The sequence below is a fragment of the Clinocottus analis genome, unplaced genomic scaffold (genome assembly GCF_023055335.1).
Source record: "Clinocottus analis isolate CAN_PGR_092001 unplaced genomic scaffold, fCliAna1.0.p SCAF_3, whole genome shotgun sequence".
Taxonomy (NCBI): Eukaryota; Metazoa; Chordata; class Actinopteri; order Perciformes; family Cottidae; genus Clinocottus; species Clinocottus analis.
In genome coordinates this window covers 16,578,668-16,604,431 of record NW_027176042.1, presented here as the reverse complement: position 1 = coordinate 16,604,431, position 25,764 = coordinate 16,578,668, and the positions used below count along the sequence as shown (strand labels likewise).

The window sequence follows — 25,764 nt, the reverse complement described above, 5'->3', positions numbered from 1 at the left end:
AAGTAAATTAATTTCCATTTAAACATCCAATACCCTGAGATAACAAAATGTGACTTCAAGACAGGTGGGTTCAAACAGGTATGCGCAAAACAGAGTAAACAAAAAAGTATAGCCTGTACATTTCACTTCATGGTTTAGGGTTAAAAATAGAGTGAGGTTAAGGTTGGAGTTAGTCTCAGGTCCTCACACCAACAGAGTCTAAAGAGATGGATGACAGAATTAACTGCACGTCAATTAACACTCAAAGGTTTTCCTTGACCGCTGACTTTGGGCTGATTTGTCAAATTGACTATTACTGTTTTTTAGCAGGTGAATTAACTCCCATATGTAAGCATGACTGCCAAGATGCAAACATTAGTCCAGTGATTTACTAAGAGGAGGGAAGGAGGTAACCTCAGGTACACAGGTACACAGGTAATGACATTCTGCTTTATAGCCGAGAATTAGCCAGGTGAGATGTTTGCATGTAAATATGACGTTAGCTTCGCACAAAACTTTCAGTTTATGTTGCTAATGTCATGACTCATCCCTATTTCACCCCTACTGACGTGTTTCTATTATTCTAGATGTAATTCTAGTTAATTTGTCCGCTTTTGTTGGTGGATTTTTGTGACAGACGTGCGGTTACCGACCCTCTTTGTTCTCAGGGAAGTTTAACCTGCTGCTGACGTCTCTGTTGTTTCATTGAATGCACACTGGGCTTTAAATGGAGAAGAAAAAAGAGTTGAACAGCAACAGCAGCATGAAGCCAAACGGTAACTTGATGCCTCTGCGTGTGTCCTCAGGATACCGAGAGAGAGAGAGAGAGAGAGAGAGAGAGAGAGAGAGAGAGAGAGAGACCAGCAGCAGCAGCAGCAGCATGACCAGAAACCTGCACAGCGAACACGCCTCACCTCTCTCACGCCGACGAGACGACGCCCCGGTGGTCGAGGCTTTGCGCGAGACCAAAGACAAGAGTCCCGACCTCGACGAGTCGGTGCATGCTCCGTCCGCCCCGCGCTGCCACGCACTGGTCCCGGGTCAGTCACCTTCCGCTCGGTTCCCGGTCTGCTGCGCTGCGTGAGTGTTCCGCCTGCGGTTGTGGACGTTATGTCAAGATTGAGTCTGTTTGAGAGGAATGCAGAGTTCAATAGTCTGCCGCGTCATATACAATCATGCAGCTTGTTTTTCCTGAAAGAAAAAAAAAAAAATGGGAATATGTGTTTATTTTAAAAGTTCAAAGATGCAGAAACAAAGACATCAAAACGTGAGCACTCTTCTCCCCATCCTATTCCAATTGTCTATCTTATTATGGTGGACCTTTTATTGTATTGGCATGCAGCTGGGCGCAGGGGGTGATGGGGTGCGGCGGGGGGGGGGGGGGGGGGGTGGGGGGGGCGGTCACAGGACTGACAACTGGCACCCAGTCAGGTGTTCGCCACAGTGTGTCTGTGGGACACAGTGTGAGTGTGATTTTGACATGCAAACACCAGGCACAGGGTTTAACCATCAAAGCGGTCACTACCACTCAGGTGAGTCAGTAAACAGTCTGTGTCTCACTCCCTCCTCTGTAGTTTATTAGGGCTTTTAATGCTGAGCCAGGTAACTCACAACCTTTCGGATATCCTATATATTCTTCTCTCGTGTCATTATTCTCGAGTCATGTGAGGGTTGTGGATATTGCACAATATTACTCAGGCAGTTCTGTGTTTTTTGAAACTGACTAGAAAGTCTTGGTCATGACTCAGCAGTAATGTGGACACAAGCTCAGTGGCCAACACTGATTTCTCTCTGAGGTTTGCTGCGTGGCTCCGTGGCAGCTGATGTGAACGGGCCTCGTGTTGTTTTATTATGATATGATAATGGAACTTGGAAAGAGAGCTTATCAGTTTGTTGTACGGGACTCAGGCTGTTAGCACCAACAGTAAGTCTAATTGTTCACTGCCGAGGAAGTTTTTCCTTCATCACTTGTGATCTTTATGTCTGACAACATGGTGAACGATGAGGGAATGTGTACGGATATTTTTGTTGTTCAAAACTAAATTTTGTACATAATTAAATACATTTCAGCATGTGTTTTGCTCTTGGTGTGCACATGCTTAATGGGACAATTAATACAAGTGTAATCATGCAGTTTTTATCTTGAGTTTGGTCCATTACTGCAGATCATTGCTTACATTTAAGGCTGCCATTAGTTTTCAGTAGTTGTATTACACTATTCAAAACGTATTTTGCGAGGATGATACAGCTCCTTTTATTGTAGTCAGTCTCTATGGTATTCGGGGCATGCAGATGAACGTGCAGATGGCACCACTATATCGGACTATAATCAATCCATATGCAAAGTTCACTGTGATCTCTAAAGTCTCTGCAAGTTTATTACAACAGTGAATTGGCAGCACCTAAAACCAATCACTGCTGAAAGATTAATAAATCAATTCATAGCAGCTTTGATAAATAGCTGCTATAGGAAGATGAAGAACATGTTGATAATAAATGAGCTAAATCACACCAAAAGCTTAGAGAGTCATGCTGCTATGTCTTCTACATGGTAATTATAAAGTTATTTGAAATCAACAGCTCTGTAAAAAATATAAATATATATATATATATATATATATATATATATATATATATATATATATATATATATATATATATATATATATATATATATGTATATATCAAATCAGGAAGTTGTACAGAAGTAAAAGTGATTTTTTTGTCTGGTTGGCTTTAAAGCAACAGAGCGTTGCTTTAAAGCCAACCAGACCTAAAAATAAAGTCAGTGAAAATAAAAGTCAGAAAAATAGAGAAAGTCATACTTCCTGAAAAAGAAAAGTTAGAGTCCTAGGGTTTCACAGATAATGCCATAATGATTAAGTAACGAGGACATTAACCATCAAACTGGCACTATGGACTCTCTCAAGTATCAGAATGCTGCCATTTTTATTTCAACATTTTAGTTCATTAAAGGTTAAAATGTCACTGCTGATGTCACTTGACTATTTTAAAGGAGGGGAACATATGATCTATTTGTGGTTGAGAAAAACCTCTATTTTGGAGAAGTTATAAAATGTCATTTCTCTGCTTATCTGGATTTGCGTCATAATATGCCTTTCAAATTTGAACACATTACATTTAATTTAGCTGACGCTTTCATCCAAAGCGACTTACAATAAGTGCATTTAACAGTGAGTACAAACTCAGAACAACAAGAATCAGCAAAGTACAATTTCCTCAATGAAGTCAAACTATGAAAGTGCTATCAGTAAGTGCCATTTAAGTGCTACTAAAGTGCTACTACTGCGCTACCTTCCTTATTCAAGGTGTAGTCGAAAACGTTGTGTAACACAATCTTTTGCTTCATTTTCATATTAATAAGGAAATGATGCTGCATTGGGCATAATTGATTACTCATACTATATCCTTGAGTTTCAAGCGTGAGTGTTGGATCCTACTGGCTGTAGAAAGCTTTGTCGAACCTGTGCGTGCGTTCTTTTAAGTCTAACTGCCTGACTGAGTCTGTTGATAGAGCGCCAGCCAGCCAGTAAAACTATCGCTTATCAAATTATATAATTCCTAAAGAGAGGTGTGTGTAACATGTGAATGGTTGGACAGATAGGAACTTTGCTCTGTTGTTGTAAATGAAAGGAGTGTCTCGAGATACCATGCTATGTTTATATTCACCCTCACACGGCATGTTGTCTCTGCAGACAACATACTTCCACTAAAAACTTGTTTAAATTTGTGTAAAGGCCACAAGTCAAGATTTTAAAGACGCCTACAATCGCAGGTTCGCCTTAGTTTGATTTTTTTTTTTATGTGTGTTCATTTAAAATGCCGTAAGCAACAGTTGTCAATCTTCTAAACAGTTGTTTGCAGTGGGTTTAAACGGGATATATAAAACATTTGGGGGCTAAACATTATCACTGCATGAAGGCAAGGAAGATGATCTGCGGCACATTTGTGTCCGTATAAATAAACAGATAAAAAGAGAGTTGCATGCGCCAGTTCAGCCCACAGAGAGTTAACCACGTTTGTCTGTAGCCACGCCACATACATCCTGGTTTGTGAACTATCGTTCAGCGTTTATGTTTTTTGTGAACGTTTTAAAAAAGCTCACCTTTTATCAATTTACACCGAGACCATGTTGACTTAGTTTATCCCTTAAGTTAATCAGTTTTCTTTTAATTAGGTTTAATTATACATTTTAAGTAAGGGTTAGGGTTAGCTGAATTGGATTTCTATTGACATCAACATAGTTTGCTGAAAAATATCCGCTGTATTTGTGAATCTTTTACGTCTCCATCGTATTCTGGCAAACCGCAAAGTCCTCTCTTTTTTATATTCCAACACCTGTCTTTATATATCGATCTCCTGATCATATTGTCATTATTTAGGATCAGAATGTATCTTAGCAGCAGGATCTTTTACCTGCAAGTATAAGTACAAATATGTGTTGTAGTATTGTAGTAAGATCTCAAGAGTTGAACAAAGTGACCACATTCTGTCTTCACCATTTGTTCTTACCATTTATATAATTATTACTCTCTCTCTTTCTCTCTCAACACAAAGTTAAAGCAAGTTTTCAGTTTCAGAGACAAGAAGGCATTTTCATGTAAGATGTGTAAGATTGGGCCAAATCAACGAGTTATCAAATGAAAAACATCTATTTCTCTAACGTTGTCTCCTATTCACAGTGATAGTTGGTTCTCAGATGCCCGACTTTATTAGTAAAAAAAAGATGTCCCAGCATCAAATGTAAGATGACGTTTCTGTTCCGTTGGCTGTTCAGCAAATAAAACATATACAACGTATTCAGTAACACTCTAACTCCCTCAATCCTCTCCTACTCATACCATGCTTTGGATTGTGACCTTTAGAAATGTTGTGTTTTTTGATATCTTACTGTCATTTGACTCACCAAAACATGAAGTCACAGACCGTCTGTCTGGGTCTATTCTGAACCACCATACTTAGTTTCGCTGTGCAATAGTTGTCATATTGTGAAAAAAATAACTTTGAAATATTTTTTTTTTATCAATAGTGGCAGTAGAGAGAGACAGGAAACGTGCAGGAAAGAGCCACGCAGCACGGCCTGCTGGGAAATGAACCAGAAGCTGGCTTGTCAGGTCATGTGCATCAATGTAATATGTGCCCAACCACTACAGTTATATCCTAACAAAAATAAAGAAAGTTGAAACTTAAGAAAAGTCGACCCCAGTAGGCAAAAAGAAACCCAGAATCATCATCATCATCATGCTGATGAGGCATTCCCCGTCTGAAGACACAAATCATTTCAGCTACTGCTGTGCTGCGTGTCGCATCCTCTCAAACACTCTCAATTAATTAATGGGATTGCCATAAAACAAACCTGCGAGGGAGTTGTCATTTTTGTAATCCACACAAACAAAAACACCCACATCAACACACAAATAAACACTATTAAGAAGAGTTTCCCTTGCCATGCACTTTAACATAGATATTAGTCAACGGACATTAGGGGTAGCGAGAAAACTTTGTCCTAATTTCCCTTTAGGGAAGATGTGGGAGCAAACAGCAGCTCTTCTGGTCTCTATTGGGAATTAAAGACTGACTCAGACTCTTGTGCACAACAGACTAAGTGCGTTCACTGGACGTTGCACTGTGCGAGACATCACTGGTTCAGGCTTCACTAGGGATGACGTATGTAATCCGCCCCCTCAATTAAACATTGGCTAATACTGTTTAAAAGCCAAATGATCTCGGAAATGAAACAGTCAGAAATACAGTTAAACGCTTCCCTTCTTATATATATTATTTCAATATTGTGTCGTACTTTGTGTAGTCGGACAATCAATGAGAGGGGGTTAAATGTTAAAGAAAGAATTGTTGAACCAACTCTGACACTTATTTTGCTTATTTTTATACCTTTATTGAGCCTTCCTTTTGTACAGACAATTCTAAATCAGTTCCTTTTGTACAGTACATTCTGTGAATGAGACTCACGTCATGGGTTGTTTTGTTATTGTGCAGTTAAACAGCGGCGGTAGGCAGCACACTCCCGTCTTTTCCTCTCCACTTCGAGGAACCGGGTATGACCCTTACCACATTGCACCTCTCCCTCTTCCCACCACGTTGTCCTCCTCTCACTCCCTGCTTTTGTCAAAACATAAGTTTCGCTATAAATCTCGACTGCTGCGATTTCTCCCACGACTCCCACAGCTGAGATCACACTCATGTAAAGTTATCATGAGCCTCTGTGACGTCATCATAACGGTCAATTGTATACATCAAATTTGTTGGTAATTGTCATGTCTGCCTTTCTGTCATCCTCGTTTTCTTCCTGACCTTGAGGCTCAGAGGTGTGTGTGTGTGCATGTGTATGTATGTATGTGTGTGTGTGTGTGTGTGTGTGTGTGTGTGTGTGTGTGTGTGTGTGTGTGTGTGTGTGTGTGTGTGTGTGAGACAAGGATAAACAGCTTTTGACTTTGTTCTCTTGTCATAAATGGAAGGTGTGCCCCGAACTATACTTCGTTTTGCTGTGCACATGTGTCAAACACATTCTTCGGTCGGCGTGACAGCATGGCACATACATGTGTGTGTGTGTGCATGTGTGTGTATGTGTGTGTGTGTGCGGGAGGTCTTGACAGCATGTAACACTCCTTCCCCTTATCCACTAAGGAAGCTCTTGAGGCTCAAGAGACTCATCAACCATTAACTCATAACTATTTAAAGGAATTGAGGGAAGGTTCATGTCCTCAGATTATTGGTAAAACTGCAGATTCCCAGAAAGCAATATATGAAGCAGCCATATAAATATATCTTCCATTAGCAAAAGTGTGTCGCTTACAGCTAAAACATGTGGTGTTTCATGCACACTCAGGGTAAAAGGCATGCGCTACGGTTGTTCAGCTGATTATAACCATGATTTCGATGTGATGACTAAATTGAACAAGTCCAACCGAGTCGGCTCATATTCAGTCAGTTGGTCTTGACAGTCGAGAGATAGAAATCAAACAGTGTGTGGTGTTTAATGTATATAATTATTTGTCTCCTGGTTTATTAGACACTTTTTTTTTGTACAGAGCCAGAGTTCAGTTTAACAACATGTTGGGCGATATGCTTCTTTGCTTTCTTGGAAAGAGTTAGATGAGAAGAACTCTTGTCTGAGCATTAACTCTTGAACTGGAGCCCTAATTCCTGATAAAAGCAGAACATACATTATGTTATAGACATATATTTTAAGCTTTTGTTTGTATTTGAAATGAACAAATGAGATACAGCGTCGTAATAGATATGCTTTAGAGGTGCTGGCAGATGTTCTTCATATATGTTGATCTTCTGAGATGACAAGGCTGACTGTTGCTAAGCTAAGCTAATTGCCTCCCAGCTGTAGCTCCATGGTTAATGCACAGACACCAACTCTCATCTCACTCTCGACCTCTTACTGAAAGCGGTATCTTTATATTAAGTTGCGTGTGTTTCTTTCTGTAAAGACTAGAACATTGTGCACATTGGTGAAAACAGTCGTCATGTGTGTGTGTTGACCCCATCTTCGGTACTTTAGTTCCACATTTTCAAGAGCTCAACAAAAAAACATGATGCAGCCCCTCGGGGACCACAGCGCCTGCTCCCACTCACAAGCCTTCAAGTGTGAACACAAAGTACGAGGTTCAGTTGGTGAACTTCATCAGAGGGGAAGTCCAAGTAATGAGGCATTCGTCCGTGTTTACAACAATGCTTTTTTAAATTCACTTCAGCTCGCTGAAAACAAAACAATAGTGTGGTTACATTGATGATGGATTGTCTTTTTCAGCACACAGAACCTATACAAACACGCACAACTTGATACAAAAACAAGTCTCTTGTGAGATGGAAAAACAATTGTATGACAGGATCTCAAGAGTCTTTTTTTTTTTTTTTTAATGCGATTTTAATTTGTACCTGAGGTTTTCGTTCCAACTGACAGAATTACATCTTGTTTAACATGGTGGTAGATCTGTCACGGTGTGTGGCACTCACTGTGTCTGAGTGTTCAGGCTAACATGTGCATGGCTTTGAAATGACCACAAAGCAACACGCCCCCACATTTATATGGTGATCAATTTGAGTTTCATGAACATTAGGATAATATATGAGACTGAGCAGTCACCTCATCTAAACCAAACCTCAAAGAACAGATTACTTTCCATCTTGGAAAACATGCAGTTCAACATTTTTTCTCATTGTCTCTGCATTGCTGAAAGGATCGTTGTCCTTGTTCACATTTGCGGTATGAGAGTAGCGAAAGCTCATAGTCCAGCTCATGTGAGACCACTGGTCCCGCCCTGTCCAACCTTGATCCTTTTGGATAAAAAAAACAGTTGTGAGTGAATGATTGATGGTTGCAGTCCAGCTGAGACTTTCTGTCTGTTGAGTTGTTCAGTCAGTCACCTAAGTGTTGCTTGGTCATTTTCTGTGCATCCGTAGTCACGTAAGTTGTGTACAAAATGGAAATGAAGGAAGAAATGTCCCACTGTGGAAACCACTTCTCTCTTGTTTGGTCTGGGAATGTGTGCAAGCATTTCATTTAGTATGATTTGAACACATTTACACTGAGAGACAAATTACTCTACTGCATGCTGTATGTCAAAATGAACTTGTGTATTGATATATTGAAGGACAATGAATACACATTGATTGCCATCACTGTAGTGTCCTCTCATATGGACTTTTGAAATTAAATCAGAGAACCTGCAGGCTGGTATTGTGTTGGTTTTGCATGAGGAGGCAGAAGTGAGTGCGTCACCGCCGTCACATCGACACCAAGTGACTGAGCGGAGGGAGAGAAGTGCAACCAGAGGCATGATGAGGTCGCCTGTCAGAGTGAAGCAACAGGAAATCATCTGCATCTGATGTCTACCACTTTACACACACACACACACACACACACACACACACACACACACACACACACAAGAGAGCACACACACACACACACACACACACATACACACAAGAAAACATTTTCAAGCCCACAAGCACAAGTATATTCAGTATAATTATGCTGAGACATGCACCCATTAAAAAAAAGAGGAACGAAAGCCATCCACACGCCGAGACCCCATGATAGTTAGCTGTCTGAACTTCTGCTGAGACAAGACTGACAGAGAGAAAAAATATGTGTGTGTGTGCGTGTAGTTCCCTTTCTACTGGTCATTACTTCCTGAGGGAAAAGCATGACCATACACACACCAGTTTCTTCTGTTACTGTCACTTGGTTGCTGGTCAGTGTGCTGCCACTCAACACTATTTGAATTGAAACGGTGGGAAACTGGGTGAGTGGAATGTCCTGTACCTGTGTGCATGTGTGTCACTGTCATTCTGTGCATCGGTGGTTATCAGTGAGCTACTGGAGGTCAACCACTTTTTGAATATGGACTACGTTTTCTCTCGGAAAGTTCTTCGCCTCGTGAGCTTGCTAGGGTTTGTATGCAAGATTTTTGTTATATTTAGTCGACCCTAGTGAGCAAAAAACCCTACATTTCATAGATCTTCTTTTACTTCTACTGCAGGAACCAGGTGCTCTTTTGAAACCCACGGCTTTCAGAAAGAATTAGACATGAAGTACTTGTGATATTTTAAGATGAAAGAATCTCCTCAGCCACATAATTATTCACACATGTGTGTGTTTGTAAAATATGTAGCTATGCTTTTTTTTAATCAGAAAAGCAAAGTTTCTTCAATTTGTGCCCATTTTGTAAGAAGCTTTGCTTCCCCCTCAATCTGACCTCTGGTTGACCTGATGTTCATCAGCTTTTGAAGTTGAAACACACAAAATTGACAAAAAGTCAAATAGAAATCAGAGAGTGGGTGCTGTTTCACTCAGATCTGTGCCAAGCAGACAGAGATTATGGTTTCTTACCTCCAACTGTGCCAAGCTTTGAAGTCTCATGAGTAAATTCAGTAGAAACCGCGCAAGTGGGTTTTTTAGACGCGGAGAGACTCTCTTTTGGGTCGAGAGGGCAGTTCAGACCTCTGGCTGACACTCACATCTACATTTGGTTTTCCATTGCTCTCATGTCTGATCAGTTAGATGCAGAAGGGGAAGGCCCTTTCATGTAATTCTGCTCATAGTGACTTCACACCATCAGAGTGACAATTTCCTGAAGAGTGAGGCAGCTTTTCATACTCTGCAGACATACAGAGCGTCTGCTGTATGTGGTAGAAAAATGTGTTACTTATAAATAAAATACAACATTATCACAACATGGGATCTTTGCACTGTATCCCACAGTTTATGTACGCATGACAAACCGGGCAAATATCAAGCACTGTGGTTCCTTTTCAGAGAAGCTGTGAGGCCGACGTGCAGGCGGGCATATCTTTGTTTCAGTCACTGACACTGAACCACATGTTGTTTTACATGAAGAGGTCAGGAAGTCACGGAGCCCTGTGCACTGAATCTCTGTGTGTCACACTTACACACAGGACAAATGTGATGACACGAATGGTTTAATGTACAGAAAAAAAATGGAAAAAGGGGAAACACTCATGTCATTTTGGATGTTGTAAAGGCAAGAGTAAAAAGAAAGTGTTAGACTGAGCTAAACTGGGCGTGTACAGCTCTACGAGAGGGAACGTAGTTATATTGCTTCAAGTTGTATTTACTTCATGATATATGAAACATGTATAGTAAGCAAACACCATCATAAACATGTATTCATTTGTATGTTATACCCAATTTAGTTATCATGTCGCAACCCAATTAACTTCCAACAAAAGCACTTTTCCAACAGTGGGCGTTAGAGGGAGCGTCTGCTTTGACGTTTGTGGCGTTGTTCTCACCCAAAGAGAGGGAGCTTAGTTTTTATTCAAACAGAAGATAAGAATGGTTGTTAATGTCTCTGAATGCAGCGGGGCAGGTTTTGCCTTTTGTCTCCCTCTTTACTAAATATACCAAACCGGCTTCTGTCCTCTGTGTTGGCTTGTCCTCGGTCCTGAACTCCTCACAATGTACCGTTTCTTCGCTCGGCTGTTAGATGACTTATTGTGTAGCAGCGTAGGAAAATTCCACACCGTCGGATGATTTAATGATGATATTCACTGTGAGCTTTTTAGCTTTTTGTGTTAAACTCCTTTGTTAAACTTTCTGTTTTTCTTTTTGGACTTTTTGTATTGTATTTATGATAAAACGCTAACCATCAAATATAATAAACGTCCATTATCAAAGGAACAAAAAGGATCCCCTGCCTATGCTTCAGTCTGTTTTGGACTGAATCATTACTGTTGTGAAGAAATATAAAAGTTAAAAAACATTTCATTTGTTTTGCAACTTTGTCCCTGAAGGAAATATTTCACATCTCTTACTTTGACCTCTTGGTTTGACCTCTTTTGTTCCTGAACTGCTGCTTTTGGACTTTCAGCTTCATTCCTGCTCCTGAAGTTGACATTACAGTATAACCATTTTGTTTAATGACCCAGCTGTTGTGGGTCAGTCTTTGCTTTTGTTCATTCACTCCACCTTAATTAACATCTTTGTCCAATCAAATATCCTCAGAAGGTTGATGCTGTACGTGTTGGCTCGCACACAGCAAGCCGATCCACCTCGTCACTACACAACCTCGCCTGACTTGCATGCCAGTTTGCCGTTGGCCTTTTGTTATTATGTCATGTCTGAGGCAATAGCTGATAGAAAACACTCCTACACGCTGTACTCAAACCTGGAAGACAAGTTCTGACATGTGGAAATCAGGAAACACCGGCATTATTGTCACGCACGTGTTCACACCCCCACACCTTTGCAAACAGAGTCTACACAGCCTAACCATAGTGATCATTTATCACCCTTCAAAACGTCTGACATGGTGTTTGCCCACACAGCACTCACAGATACAAACATGTTGAATGCAGTGGATTTTCTAGTGCAGCGTTTCCATGAACACTGGAGGAGTTACAGTACAAACCTGTTTTTGTCTTCAATTGCAACTGATTTAAGCACCTTGGATTAACTGCTCGGCTGCAGACGCTTTCCTTTTTTACGTTCTCAGTTGTGTTCATCATGAGCCTAGTACAGACCATGAATTTCCTAAAAGTAGGGGTTTTCTTGAAGCCTCTGGGGCGCAATTTGATTTCTTGAAGTGGACTAAGGACTCGCTCTCTGTCCCCCTCTTTCCACTTCATCACTCGTCCTCTCATCCACAGAGCTCTTTCTCCCAGTATTCCTGTATTCACATGATAACTTGATGCCAACCAGGACACAAGTCACTCCAATGCTCCATCTATTTTAGGTTTGGATCGGCTGGCAACTGACCAAGAAATATCTGGACCTGGAAAAATATCCACGTTTCTCCGGTTAATAATAGTCATAGGAATTTTCCCCCGCAGCAGCTTCCAAGACAGTGCAACTACAGCTTGCGACCCGCCCCCCCCCCCTCCCGTGCCCCTACTTACACACACACTCACACACTTTCTCTTGTTCTAAAACAATGTCACAGTCAATGTGAATTTTAAGTGGATCACCCCCTGTTTTTTTCTGCCACAGTCCGAACAAGTAAAAAGGAAACAATAAGTGGTTGAGAGAAGAGGATGTTTGCTGCACAGGGATGTTTTGCCAAGTAATTTGGAGCCATTTTTATACCTGGTGCTACTGTGCCATCCGACTTTTGCTATTTTAGTGTTGCACAGTTGCATAATGTATTGCGCTCTTTGTTACCCTTTTTCTCCAAATCAGAGGCTCAAAGTTGATTAGAGGAGGTTTATTTATAAAACTTGTGTTGTTACAAAAGGGGTTTTTGGCAGGCCAGGTGGTTTAGTGCACAGACCTTTTACTCTACTGATTATTAATAAACTGTTGCTAGTTGGTCTTTTCCTTTTCAGAGTTTCTTTAGTTTACATCAAGGTCAGAATTCAAGCATGGCTTCCTCCTTCTCAGAAAAAAACATGGGAAAATGAAATAGTTTTCAGTTTTTGAGAAAATGTTCTCATCCTTCTGATTTTTAATGAAAATATATACATAGTTTCACAAGAAAAAAAAATCCTTCGTATTTTCACATCAAAATCCAATCATTGTTATTTTCCCCAGAAAACATGTGTTTACCAAAGCTGGTACCTCCCAAATTTAACCAATACTATTTTGACTATATTCATCAACCTGCAACTTTAGCAACAAGGGAATTTGAATCCTTTCCGCTTTTCACGTAGTCAAATACAACAAATTTGGTCTAAATCCCTCTATAACTGCTGAGATCACAAGACAGCAGCTAAACGCTCTAACTTCCATTACAATGGGACCCTTACAGAACAACAAACTTTAGAAAAGCCACTTTAACGTTTAAATACATCACATAAACAATTCTACAAAGTTATGTATGCGTCACCTTTCTACAAAACCTCCCCCTGATTGTAAAGCCGTGTATGTGGTTTGCTTCAGCGTGGACTGTAGTAACCTCTGTCGTCTGGACTTTGACCATCTCGGCTCACTTCTTCCAATCATTTCTGACATCTGAGTTAGATACTGTATTAGAATGACTGAAGAGCAACCAACATTTGTATTTGAGTGTTGATTAAGCATTTTCTATACATTGTACAGGTCCATTTATTTATGTTTCCCTTAAGCGGCAGAGTTTATTTAAGTATTGTGCAGGTCATCATAATATACTCTTCTCACTGTCAAAAGAATCCTTTAAAAGACTAAAACGAACAATGACTTGATCTACTGATGAATATGGTCTGTTGTTTAAAGTTGAATAAAAACACACAACTGGCATGTTCCTTCATTACGATGAACATTGGTCACACATACCCTCACCTGCTGCTGTCGTTAAAATAGTCAGCATTTTCATATTTATAATTATTTTTGCCTTTTTGAAAAAAATACATCCCTCTGTGACCTGTTTCTCTAGATTTACAAGCAAGAAAAAAAAATATCCTAGAATTTAAAACCAGCTCTGATGTTGGAGCAATGCCACCACGGTTCTTAATTAACAATGGGTAACACATCTCGACACTCAGAAGGTGCAGGCTGTGTCACATCCTTGGCCTCAGACAGACGGAGGCTCAAACTGTCCTGCTGTCTGTGTCCTTTGGTTGGGCAATCACACAGCGAGCCACCCAAACAGCAACAGAGGAAGACAGTGTTTTGAGCAGAAGAGACGCTCCTCAGTGCCAGAGTTCGGCTTGTACTCACTGTGACACAATCTGCCTCCCTGTTTACCAGATAACAGACAGACTGCAGCACCGAGCTGGAGGGCCAGGGGCACTCCTGGAGTGTGTGCATGCGTGTGTGTGTGTGTGTGTGTGTGTGCACGTGTGTGTGCTTTGTTATGTTTGGGCTTTTCTGAACAGACATATTTAATCATTAACACTATGTGCAACGCAGCATGTATATTTTCATTGTCATCCTTCTTTCTCCCTTCCTCCGTTTCTCTTTCTGTTTTATCTCATCCTCTCTCCAACTTCTCCCTCTTCCTCTGCTCCCTCAGCTTCTCCGAGTGTTTTCTTTTAACAAGGCCACATACAGTCAACAAAGGATATTGCATCAGCTGTTGTGTCACTGCTTCATCTCTCTCTCCACAGTAGACATGGTGGACACCCAGCAGCTCCTAGCTTGGCCCGTCGGGTTCAGTCTGAACGCCATGGAGCTGTCGGGGCTGGACGACAGCTCCCACTCCCTCGACATGAAGCATTTGGCCACATTAGACTACGCCTCCATCTCGTCCTCCTCATCCATCCCGTCCTCCCTGTCTCCCCCGCTCGTATCCTCCATCTCCTCTGCCGGTGTGGCCTATGACCCCAGGCCGTCGCACAACGAAGAACAAATGACCAACATGGACTACACAAACATGAACAGCTACAGAACGGAGCCGGACAAGCACAGTGAGTCCCATCCATGTCATGGGGTAACCAGCCCTACAACTTGTTTAGTTTTTTAATGCTGATTTCAGGAAATGCACACAAGGCCTAGTGGCAAAATTCAACCACAGGAAGTAGAATTGTTAGCTTAAGTCCAGGCTTAAGAAAGCTTTCATGTGAAAATACTTTAAAAGTACCACATTTAAAAGAGAGTTGGTAAAGACATTGATTTGCATTTGTGCTTAAAACATGAGAATAGTGGTGAGAGCTTGTTATACACTATACTTCTTTACATCACAGGAAGCACATAGAAAGAAACCTGGATAAAACCAACTGAGTATTAAACCGGTGGATAGAAAGTGAAATAGGAACGTTTGAGTTTTCTATCTGTCTGCCTACTTGGTGTGCTACTGTTCCTGCCTGATGATGTGTTTGCTATCAGATTTGATCAAGCTGGAGCCGGAGTCGCCTCCACAGTACTCTGACGATCCCGTGTTCTCCAAGCTCCAGGACGATACGTCGCCGGCAGCGCTAAACATCGAGTGCCGTGTGTGTGGAGACAAAGCTTCAGGGTTTCACTATGGCGTCCATGCGTGTGAGGGCTGTAAGGTAGGACCGAAAGATTATCATGAGTGTATAAAACTTTAGATTATATTATCAAATAATCTGCTGATTATTTCTTCAACTAATAAAAGTGACAGCTGAACACCCTACGATGAGCAATTTGCTATCCCAAAAGATAGAAGCAAATTTTTTCATATTGTTGTTCAGTTTTCAAGAGGGATTTTAGAAATTCTGACCACCAATTACTTTGAGAGATGCATATTAGTTATCCAATTGCAATGTACTGAGTATGAAATGATAAAACAGAAACGGATAGTCATACCACCCGAGAGTCTTGTCAGGAAACACCAACTGTTACTGCAAATTGTGAAGTTTTGTTTCCTTGCCAGTCTTCCTTTTTCTGTCATCATGTGTCACTCGCAGGGGACACGCTTGTGAAATAAATAATTCTACAATGTATTTTTCATCTTTTGCCTGTCTGTCACTTTAACCACATGTTTTACTTTGCAAGAGCTCAACAAAGACTCGTGCTTCTGCAGACGCACACCCAGCCCCCTAAACTCAGCCTGTTTGTCAGTATGGAGTATAAATAACTAATAGAGAGCGGGGGAAGTTTCACAACTTTTTTCCTTTTCTTTGAAACGCTGAGACATTATAAGAATATTTCACAGGTCTGACATTTTCACAGGTCTAGCTATCTATCTATCTATATATATTTATATATATATAAATTGAATATCTATCCTTAGTTATAATAAAGCACGTCCACTCACTACAGCTTGACCATGACCGTCGGGTTGAATCAGCACAACTGTTGTGTAGTATTTACTACAAGATACAACGCCCTGAGTCTCAGTCATACTGTACCTCCAGAGGCTGAATGATGGTAAAGCACAGTAGTCATTGTTCTGCTCAAGTCTCAGGGGAGACTCACCAGAAGAGGGGGTCAGCCAAGCAGGCAAACACCTAATTGTTTCAAAACAGAAAACATTCTTTATTGAGGTGGAGCCTTGACCCTCTTTAACTTCCTCCTTCTTTAAATAACCTATGATCAAAAAAGGAACATCTGTGGATAAAAGAATGCAGATGCCAAACACACCAGCCTTCACCTAGCACAAGTCCACATGTGGATTTGTATGCTTACAAAAACGGACGATCAAATTCTCCTTATAATACTTAAAACTTGCAGCCTTCTTTGCTTTTTGTGTCATCTTCATCTTCCCATTAGCTTTCTTAGTTTATATAAATACCACAACCATCCATCAACAACGCTGTGACTGCATGTAGGAGTGTGTGTTGGCAGATTGACCATGGCTACATAGTAAATAGCTGAGATAAGCAAATGTCTTGTGGTCCTTTGGTCCTAAGGTTGAAAGCATCAAAGCATAAATCCACCCTGAAATGCAATGTGCTTTTAAACACACTTGTTGGCAGTATAATGGACTTCCTCAGATTAGAAAGAACCAGGTATCTAATCTGCATCATCAGTAAATAGATGCTCTGTGGAGCTACTCCACCAACAACAAACTTTAATAATGAAGATTGTAATATAAGTAAAAAGTGTAATACTAAAAAAAAGTGAATATCTTCCAATCATAATTATTTGTTCGACCTTCTCCTTTCACGTCTCATCTAGAATTTATTAGGCACATACAGTACTAGGAAAATATGTATTGTTTATCATACTTATATTGTCTTATTTGGCAACACAAATAGTCTCCCAGTCCTATTCTTTTCACTTTTCTTTAAAAGGTGCAGATTTGGGTGAGAAAAGCAAATGTAAAAAAGGGGGGGATATCTTAGCGCCAACTGACGTTATTGTCTCTGTTTCTCTCCCTTAGGGTTTCTTCAGACGCACAATCAGGTTAAAGTTGGTATATGACCACTGTGATCTTCACTGTCGTATTCACAAGAAGTCCCGCAACAAATGCCAATACTGTCGCTTCCAGAAATGCCTGAATGTCGGCATGTCACACAACGGTAAGGAGGTGATTCTGTCTCACACAGCTTTTAGAACCACGAGTGTGTGTGAATTAAAAAGGCTTCACTACACAATGATAAGAGAAGTCAAAGCGTGTGTACATTGAGGTGTTTTCTATGCGCTGCTGTTTCTTCAGACACAAATTACCCTCCATTCATGTAGATTTACTTTAAATAAGCAAATGTTGGTTACTCCTCCTTGCAGATACATCTTCACTACACTGCTGCTTATTACCACTAGTTCCTCTTGAAATATTGACCTGTATGGGTTTTTAATTCATCAATGACTGACATCTCAGAGTTCATAAACCACAACTGATTTCTCCAAACTGCTGTGTCACTGCTGTGGGCTCCATGCCAGTTGGTGGAAGGGCAGCTTTAGATGGTATTCATTTGCTTAAGGTGTGCTTTCATCTCACGGTCAGCGTTACACAATCACATACACTGCTAAACAACCACTACACAATGCTCAGTAAACGCTGTGCAGGAGCCTGAATGGAGGATAATTTATGACTTTCACGAACAGAAAAAAGAGGGTTCAACCATTTTACAACTTAGCTTAAAATTTCAATTAGATTGCAAAGCTTATTTTCACCACATTCACCTAAAATAAAGAATACCTGTGTTATGTGTAATGCAACTTAATATGTATTGATATCATGATTTACAACTTAGGCAATGAAAATCAGTTGGAAATAGAATAAAATGTATTGTTTTTCATTGAAAGAAATATAACCACTGGATACATATATTAAACCAATAAGGTAGCTAAATAGAAAAATTAGAACCATGAAGTAAAAAGTAACATTCCTTTAAAACAATGTGAAGTTATGAATACTGTTACATTTCAAACAGCGTTCACCTCAAACCATCACCTGAGTTTTCTTTTAAATGCTAAAACATTTGTGAATTCATTAAGCATATCAAAAGCATAAAATGGATCCTAAACTGCATAAATGTTTGCACTTTCTTGCACACCCATGCTTTTAAAAAGGGAAACTAGATTTGTTGGGTGTTTGTAATTGCACCATGTAAAATAACCTGCAGGGACCTGTGGAGAAGGGAGGAGAAAAGAGACTTGTGTAAATGTATGAGATCATCATTACCATGAAAAATACATACATGAATTATTAAATTACATTTGGTAATTGCTTGATGAAACACGCCTCATAAAATGGGTTGCGTGTTGTTGCCAGTTGATTTTCCTGTTCCTGACTGATAGTAAAAGCTCCGACTCACTTGTAGAAGTTGTCTGAGCAGTGATTTGCGTGCCTCTTAAAATATTTTATTTCGTTAGTGATCCCAAAAATATTGTTAAGCACCAGCTAAAATTCAGTGGATTCTCCCCTATTTTAACGTAATTTATTCCTCAATGTGTTTCAATTCTGTGTTCAATTCGGCTCAGTTTTGGGGACATCAGCTGGTCAATCTGATCCTTTGATCCATGTCCAAATATTCGAAATACAATAGAAATTTTCCAACCATGGAGGAAGTCAACTGAAGCTCACTCCCCAAAGTCAGATTAGAAACAAAAGTATATAAAGTAAAGTGTTATAATAATATTATTAATATATGATACTATTTTTTTTATTTTTTATTTAAGGTTTATTTATCCAGAAAAGCCTCATTGAGAGAATCCCCTTTTCAAGAGTGTCCTGCCTACGACAGCAGTGACACATAGTTTCAACAAAGTTTCAGACATACAGATAAAACAGATAAAACAGTGACAGAGCATTTTTAGATCACCGCAATCTGTTTTTGAAAACACCTAAAGAGCCCAGCTCCCGTAGCCTCAGAGCAGTCAGCAGCAGATTCCAAGCCGCAGGGGCAGCGAACCTAAAACCCCTTTTTTTCCATTTTCATACGGACGTTGGGGACAGCTAGCAAGAGCAGGCCTTGCGCATTTGTCACAGAGTGAAGACGCTAGCTTCCAGCATTTTTCTGATGGATTGATTTACACAGATAAGATGGAAGTGCATTAAGAATTGTTTTTATAAATATAGACATCCTGTATGATTCTGTGCCTGCTCTTACCTACTGTATCTGCCTGTGTGCCAACCTGTGTCTGTGCTAATGTGTGTTTGTGTCTGTCTGTTGTCTTTACAGCCATTCGTTTTGGTCGAATGCCCCAGGCGGAGAAGGAGAAACTGCTAGCTGAGTTCTCATCGGACGTGGTGCACATGCACCCGGAGGCAGCAGATCTGAGGGCTCTGTCCCGGCATCTGTATGAGGCCTATCTGAAATACTTCCCCATCACCAAGGTGAAGGCCAGGGCCATCCTCTCTGGGAAGACTGGAGACAACGTGGTAAGCAGCAATGAATAATTGTGCTTTACCTCGATGTGATGGTATATATAATGGTGGGAGTGCTCTACATTGCTTGCATGATCAAAATACCTATTGTTAATTTGTCCCCTGGATATTACAGTACAGTCAGTATATTATAGACCCGTTGTCATATATAGGTCAGTACTTTTTTTAGGAATCCCATCCTATCAAATAATAACCACAATGTTTTTCCAACTGCAGCCTTGAGTTTTAAATTAAATAATCAGTACATCTGGAAAAATAATGGTAAACAAGCTTAAAGTGACGGAGTTCATGAGCTTTACACTTTTTCACACTCAGCATAGTTCAGATAAGGTCTTTTCATGCTTTTGTGAAAGTGGATTAACTGGTTTACATATGTGTTGGCTGTTAGAAAACACCTCAGATTACAGTGGTAAAGCCATGCAACAGAAAATATACAGCAAAGGCTTTAACATTCCTACTCAACAAATCAAACAAATGTAAGAAGACATTTGGTATTTTATGAGTGGGCTGTAGGAAAATATGTTGATCTCGAAAGAAGTGGTATGATACTTTTATAAAAGTGCAATGGCGAAAATAAGACAAACGTGATTAAGTAATATTCATCGGTGAAACCTTATCAAGTTTGGTTGAAATAAATCAATTTTAATATAACTAATATTATTAATTATAATATTATTTTAATATTATTAAGTAAAGGCAGTGAATCAAACGCATAGATCAAGCACTTACACATATATGTTTTATATAGTTCTGACGTGTACAGTGAATTATGAAAATTAGATTGCAAATCAACCAAAATGCACCACTTACAGTAGTAATTATAATGATTACTATTGTTGTTGTTGATATTATTGGCTCTACATCTGTGGCCCAACTGTTGAAGCATCCGAGTCTTTTTCTTCTTCGCCTTTCTGTGGCCTCTCTCTGCAAAGTCGGATGAGTTCAAGGTTGCTCCGCCCCCGTTCTTTTGATTGTTATGACTGTTCATCACAGCGATAGCAGCCAAATGGCACAGCATTATCTGCTGGTTGAAGGAAGTCTTGGGTTATTTACTGAACCGCAGCGAACCACCTGAAACTAATCGGGAGTCAATGGTTTTATCTTTTGTAGAGTATTTACATTGTTTAACACATGGGGCCTCGATACGAGTTGACGTGATCAACGTCTCAGTCCGCTAGCACTCCAGACGCACCATCAGAGGGGGAGGGAGACACATTTTAGTTTAACAGAAAACACTTTGTGCGTCGCTAAAGTTAGCGAACATCAGACAACTTCTCGCTAAACAGTCTGGAGTAGAAGTGTATTGAACGGAGCAAGGGCGCATTTTAATGCTCATAAATTCACCTTTCCATTTATAAAAGAATGAATGTGATATTTCTGATTTCAAAACTTACATTCTAAATGTTTTATTTCCAAATTGACTGGCCTTGACTTCCATATAAACATTTTTGTTTAAAATAAACTGACTGCACAAGCAGAGTATGTGCATCTATTTCCCTCACGTAATAAATTATTATTCATTTTTTAACGTGTTGTGAGTATTGTTGGCGGTGCATGTCTTTCACCAGTGTTTCACCAGTAAGTGTGACTTAACTGCTTCAGTTACCTGTTAATGTTGCTGCAGCCTTCAGCAAAGATGTATTTGCTTTAAATGTGTGGTGTTTGCATTTGCAGGTCCGATGAATGACCAAAGTGTACATGTAACATGTATGATTGCATCTGAAGCTCACGGGACCTCAGAAGACCTCTGAGGAGCTAACACTGTTTATTTTTTCCTTCCTACAAATCTCTCTTCTTCCTTTTCTTTCTTCTCAACCTGCAGCCTTTTGTCATCCATGACATGAAGTCTCTCATGGAAGGGGAACAGTTTATTAATTGTAAGCAGATACCCATCCAGGAGCAACTGCAGCAGTCATCCGCCCTAACAGCAGGACTTGAAGGTTAGAGATACAACATTATCTTTGTAATGATGTAGAGATGTTTGAAGTTTTTTTTTTGTATTGTTTTCTTGTAATTGTTTTTCTTGTAATCCTGCAACTGAGCTCCCTCATCAAGGACTTTCTTTATTTCTATGCACATCTCATCCGATTCCAGGAATCTTAGAAGCTCACCAGGAGTCAGAGTATGGCTTTTTGGGAATGGGAATGAACCTCAGCGGACAGGCTCCATCGGACGCTTTGGAGCTGCGTTTCTTCCACAGGTATCAATCGCGTTCGGCCGAAGCAGTGAGAGAAGTGACCGAGTTCGCCAAGAGTATCCCAGGATTCATCGATCTGGATCTCAATGATCAGGTGAGAGGCGCAAGCAGTGAGTGTACTTCTCCGTAAAACCATTATCAACCATTACCATGAGTAGCCGTCGTTCCTGAAGAGCTAATCAGCATCAGCTCTTCATGTCAACCCTTTTACCAGGTGACTTTGCTGAAGTACGGTGTGATCGAGGTCCTGATCATCATGATGGCGCCTCTGATGAACAAAGACGGGACCCTGATCTCCTACGGACAGATCTTCATGACGCGGGAGTTCCTCAAGAGTCTCCGGAAACCTTTCAGTCAAATGATGGAACCAAAGTTTGACTTCTCAGTCAAATTCAACACGCTGGAGCTGGACGACAGCGACATGGCACTGTTTCTGGCTGTCATTATCCTCAGCGGGGGTGAGTGGTTTTTTTTTTCTCACAGGATTCGTTGTAGCTTATTCTGAATCGGATTTAAGGATTAATTTGATTCCAAATGTTAAATATAAAGCTGAAGCCAGAAGGGCGTTAACTTAGGTCACATATTAGCTTTAGAGTCTTCATACTAAGTCTTAATGTTACATCTTTCATACAAAAATGGCATCAAAGACGGCACAAAAAAACTGTGTTGGTGTCTTTACTGTGGAAGAATGCTACCAAGCTGTGACAACGTTATATGGAGTCTCAGCCTTATAGTGCAGAATTGTATATGTATAATTATTTTAAATAAGTACCTGTGAGCAATACTATAAATGTATTTTAAGATCTTATTGACATTTCTGGCAGACAATTTAGTTCTCTGTGAATGTTAAGTGTTGTAAGCTGTCTGCTGTGTACAATCTAAGTTGAGAACCCACAGCATTATACACACTATCTATGGCCAGCCTTGACCCATTTATCAGTTTGCAGGGAGGCTTCATGTGGGAGTGAGAAACAGTAACGACACCATATGTAGCGTGATTTTAACTTTGCTTGCTTCACCGTGTTTTTTTCACTGTTATTGATGATTCATATTCAACATATAAAGGTGTTTGTAGCCATTTCTCTAATGTCTGGATAGTAAGTAGATTTTTAGGAACCATTCGTTTAAAATCTAAACTTTTCCTGCATGTGTAACATCAAACCAAGCCAACCTCCCTCAGGAACCTGAACTATATGGTTTAATTTTGTTAGTTAGCGTGTGACCACTTGATAAAATTCTGGCCTTGAACCTTTATAAGGGTGAAACATCAGACATTGAAGTCAATTATTAACATAAAGAACTAAGATTATGGCTTGAAATAAAGATAAGAATGCTTTTGTAAATAATAATACAGCTGTGTTGGGTAATAAGGGCCAGCTAAGTTAAGTGTGTTTCAACCAACAGATATGTGTCCCTCAGAGATATTTAATGTGTCCGCAAAAACATGAATGATTTTTGTCTCTTATCACCCGTCCAGACCGCCCAGGCCTGCTGAACGTGAAGCCCATTGAGCAGCTTCAGGAGACGGTGCTCCATTCGCTTGAGCTGCAGCTTAAACTAAACCACCCAGACTCTCTGCAACTGTTCGCCAAACTGCTCCAGAAAATGACCGACCTGCGTCAGATCGTAACCGACCACGTCCACCTCATCCAGCTGCTGAAGAAGACGGAGGTGGACATGTGCTTACACCCGCTGCTGCAGGAGATCATGAAGGACTTGTATTAGAATTCAACAGGAGAAAACGACAAGTAGAGAAAGTGGAATAAAAGAGAGAATAAAGAGATTGTATTCTTAAAACCATGACTTGTGAAATTATGATAAAGTACTTTGTGCTGCTGGTGTGTTGAAATAAAGAGAGGTAGCCAGACAGGCTGACTGAAATTGAGAAAGAGATGAGAAAGAACAGGAAAAGAAAAATCAAGGACGAAGTGTTTGATTTTGTCTAGACAGCAGCAGAACAGCACAGTCATTTAGCCATTGTTGAGCCCGAACACTTTGTGAACAAGTGGGCTGCCAACTAAAATACGAAACTACCACCAATCCGGACGAGCGTCTGTGACGAACTGAAAGAGTCGGGACTTTCTTTTTTGCAAGCTGAAGCTTAACATGGCAACGCCTGCTTTGAGTGTCTTCAGGAGAAATCACTGTGAATATGTTCACGACATGTGTTACACAGTAGCGTACGCGTTGTTCAGGTGCAGCTCATCTAAATGTTGCGTTACAATCGGCATAGGCGGGCAGCATTGTGTATGTGCGTTGATACCTCTGTGAACGCACACAAATGCATGAATGCTCACCTGCGCACAAACAAAACAAAGCACATGTCATTTTCTGTTCTGGCATCAGAATGAAGGTGCTATCTTTTTTTTGTAATCAGCTTTATACAAAGACCGGAATTAGATTATTGCCTGTAACTTCCCGTCCACCTGCAGGAACTGTGAGAAAGTGTGAAGCCAACATAAGGCACATTATCATGACGGTGAACCCATTTACGCCATATTGTGCCTTCAGTGATGGCTGTTTGACTCATATTTGTGTGGAATAAAGGCCATCCAAAAAAGAAAATGACACACGTATAATGTATAATATGAATTCATATGTATTATTTTTGTATGGATAAAATTGTCAGCGCAAACACTTTTCAGCCTTATTTTATTTTAAATTCCTAAAAAGTGTCTGAGTTATACATTTTGCTATAAAAATATTTTGTATCCATCCAGTGTCTACTATGTCTGATTATTAGATTACAGGGGTTTTTTGGTTGGGAGAAGAAGACGGGGAGGACGGGAAAGGAGGAGGGGGGGTTCGACGGACAAAAATGGTTGGGTTAATACCAGAGGGGGTTGTTGTAAATAAAATATTTTCTAACTTTTTATTTGAAATCTGTGTCTTGCTTCAAGTCATTTGAGCAAACTTGCTATGTTTCCTAATAATGTCTTTCTTGAAAGCATTCCAGTCAGACTCTAGAAATCTGTTTCGCAGTCATTACATCAGCTATCCTTAGTGTCTCTTACCAAACACACACACACACACACACACACACATACAGACACACACACACCCTGATGGAGCGATTGCAACATCTGAACTCTGCTGAACCGTACCAGAAAACCACAGTCTATGGATACACTTTCGAACAGCAAGCGGGGAAGTTATTTTATTTTTTCAGATTTTTTTTAAATTTTTTTTATTGGGACCAATTTTCTTTTGTGTGCTTTTGTTTCTTTTTTAATGGATCAATTTACAGTTCACCTATAAAATAGAGGAGAAAGCAAACAACAATCAGGTCAGAGTCAAACTCAGGATAATGTAGCTCACCGGTGACCTGTGCTCATCCGGTCACCAAAACACAGGTTCATTGACCCAGAGCCTTCACCATATCTGGCTTTTTGTCAAGTTACAAGTCTTTGAGTACACAAACACACATATGCTTGTTGTCTTATGAGGAATACACACTATATAATCCACCATTAGGATCAAGCTTTTGTTTCTTTATGGTTTGTTTATTAAAATGTATCTTATGGAGGTTCACTATGTGTTTTTTTTCGTTCTATGTTGAACCTCATGAAAGCTTCTGGTTTTGGTCCTGAAATGTGATAAGCACCACATTTCTGCTCTCTGCCTTTGTTTAATGTAATCCTTAGTTTAAGAAACACGTAATTTTATAAGGACGAAGTTTGTTGGTTTCTTAAAATGTTGGCTCTGGTAAGAAATACAGAACTTTAATCGATGATAATCCCCAATTAAAATGAAAATACATGTTTTGTTTATTATGTTAAGGTATACTATTAAAAAACCAGAAGTCCCATGTGCCCAAAGATAGATAATTTATATTATGCCGTGAGCACAAATGAGTTTAAGATAACCAATGAAATGTATCTTCCCTTTACATGTCACATTAAACCTATACTTCTG

General features: G+C 40.0%; 1 protein-coding gene across 1 annotated transcript; it reads left to right on the top strand.

Annotated features, from left to right (window-relative positions):
• Positions 1–926: 926 nt before the first annotated feature.
• On the top strand, positions 927–24,626 carry pparg (peroxisome proliferator-activated receptor gamma). Its single transcript, XM_068593499.1, has 9 exons — positions 927–1,059; positions 14,521–14,820; positions 15,239–15,405; positions 17,202–17,340; positions 19,447–19,646; positions 21,475–21,592; positions 21,747–21,943; positions 22,064–22,307; positions 23,327–24,626. The coding sequence occupies exons 1-9, from the start codon at positions 981–983 to the stop codon at positions 23,572–23,574; spliced, it is 1,692 nt and encodes a 563-aa protein (XP_068449600.1). The 5' UTR covers positions 927–980; the 3' UTR covers positions 23,575–24,626.
• Positions 24,627–25,764: the final 1,138 nt, after the last annotated feature.

Excerpts from the sequence above, each read along its gene's own strand:
- pparg (XM_068593499.1), top strand. The coding sequence starts at position 981 with ATGCTCCGTCCGCCCCGCGCTGCCACGCACTGGTCCCGGGTCAGTCAC. Across the intron at positions 14,821-15,238 it reads AACGGAGCCGGACAAGCACA|ATTTGATCAAGCTGGAGCCG; the intron begins GTGAGTCCCATC and ends GTTTGCTATCAG. Across the intron at positions 21,944-22,063 it reads ATCTGGATCTCAATGATCAG|GTGACTTTGCTGAAGTACGG; the intron begins GTGAGAGGCGCA and ends CCCTTTTACCAG.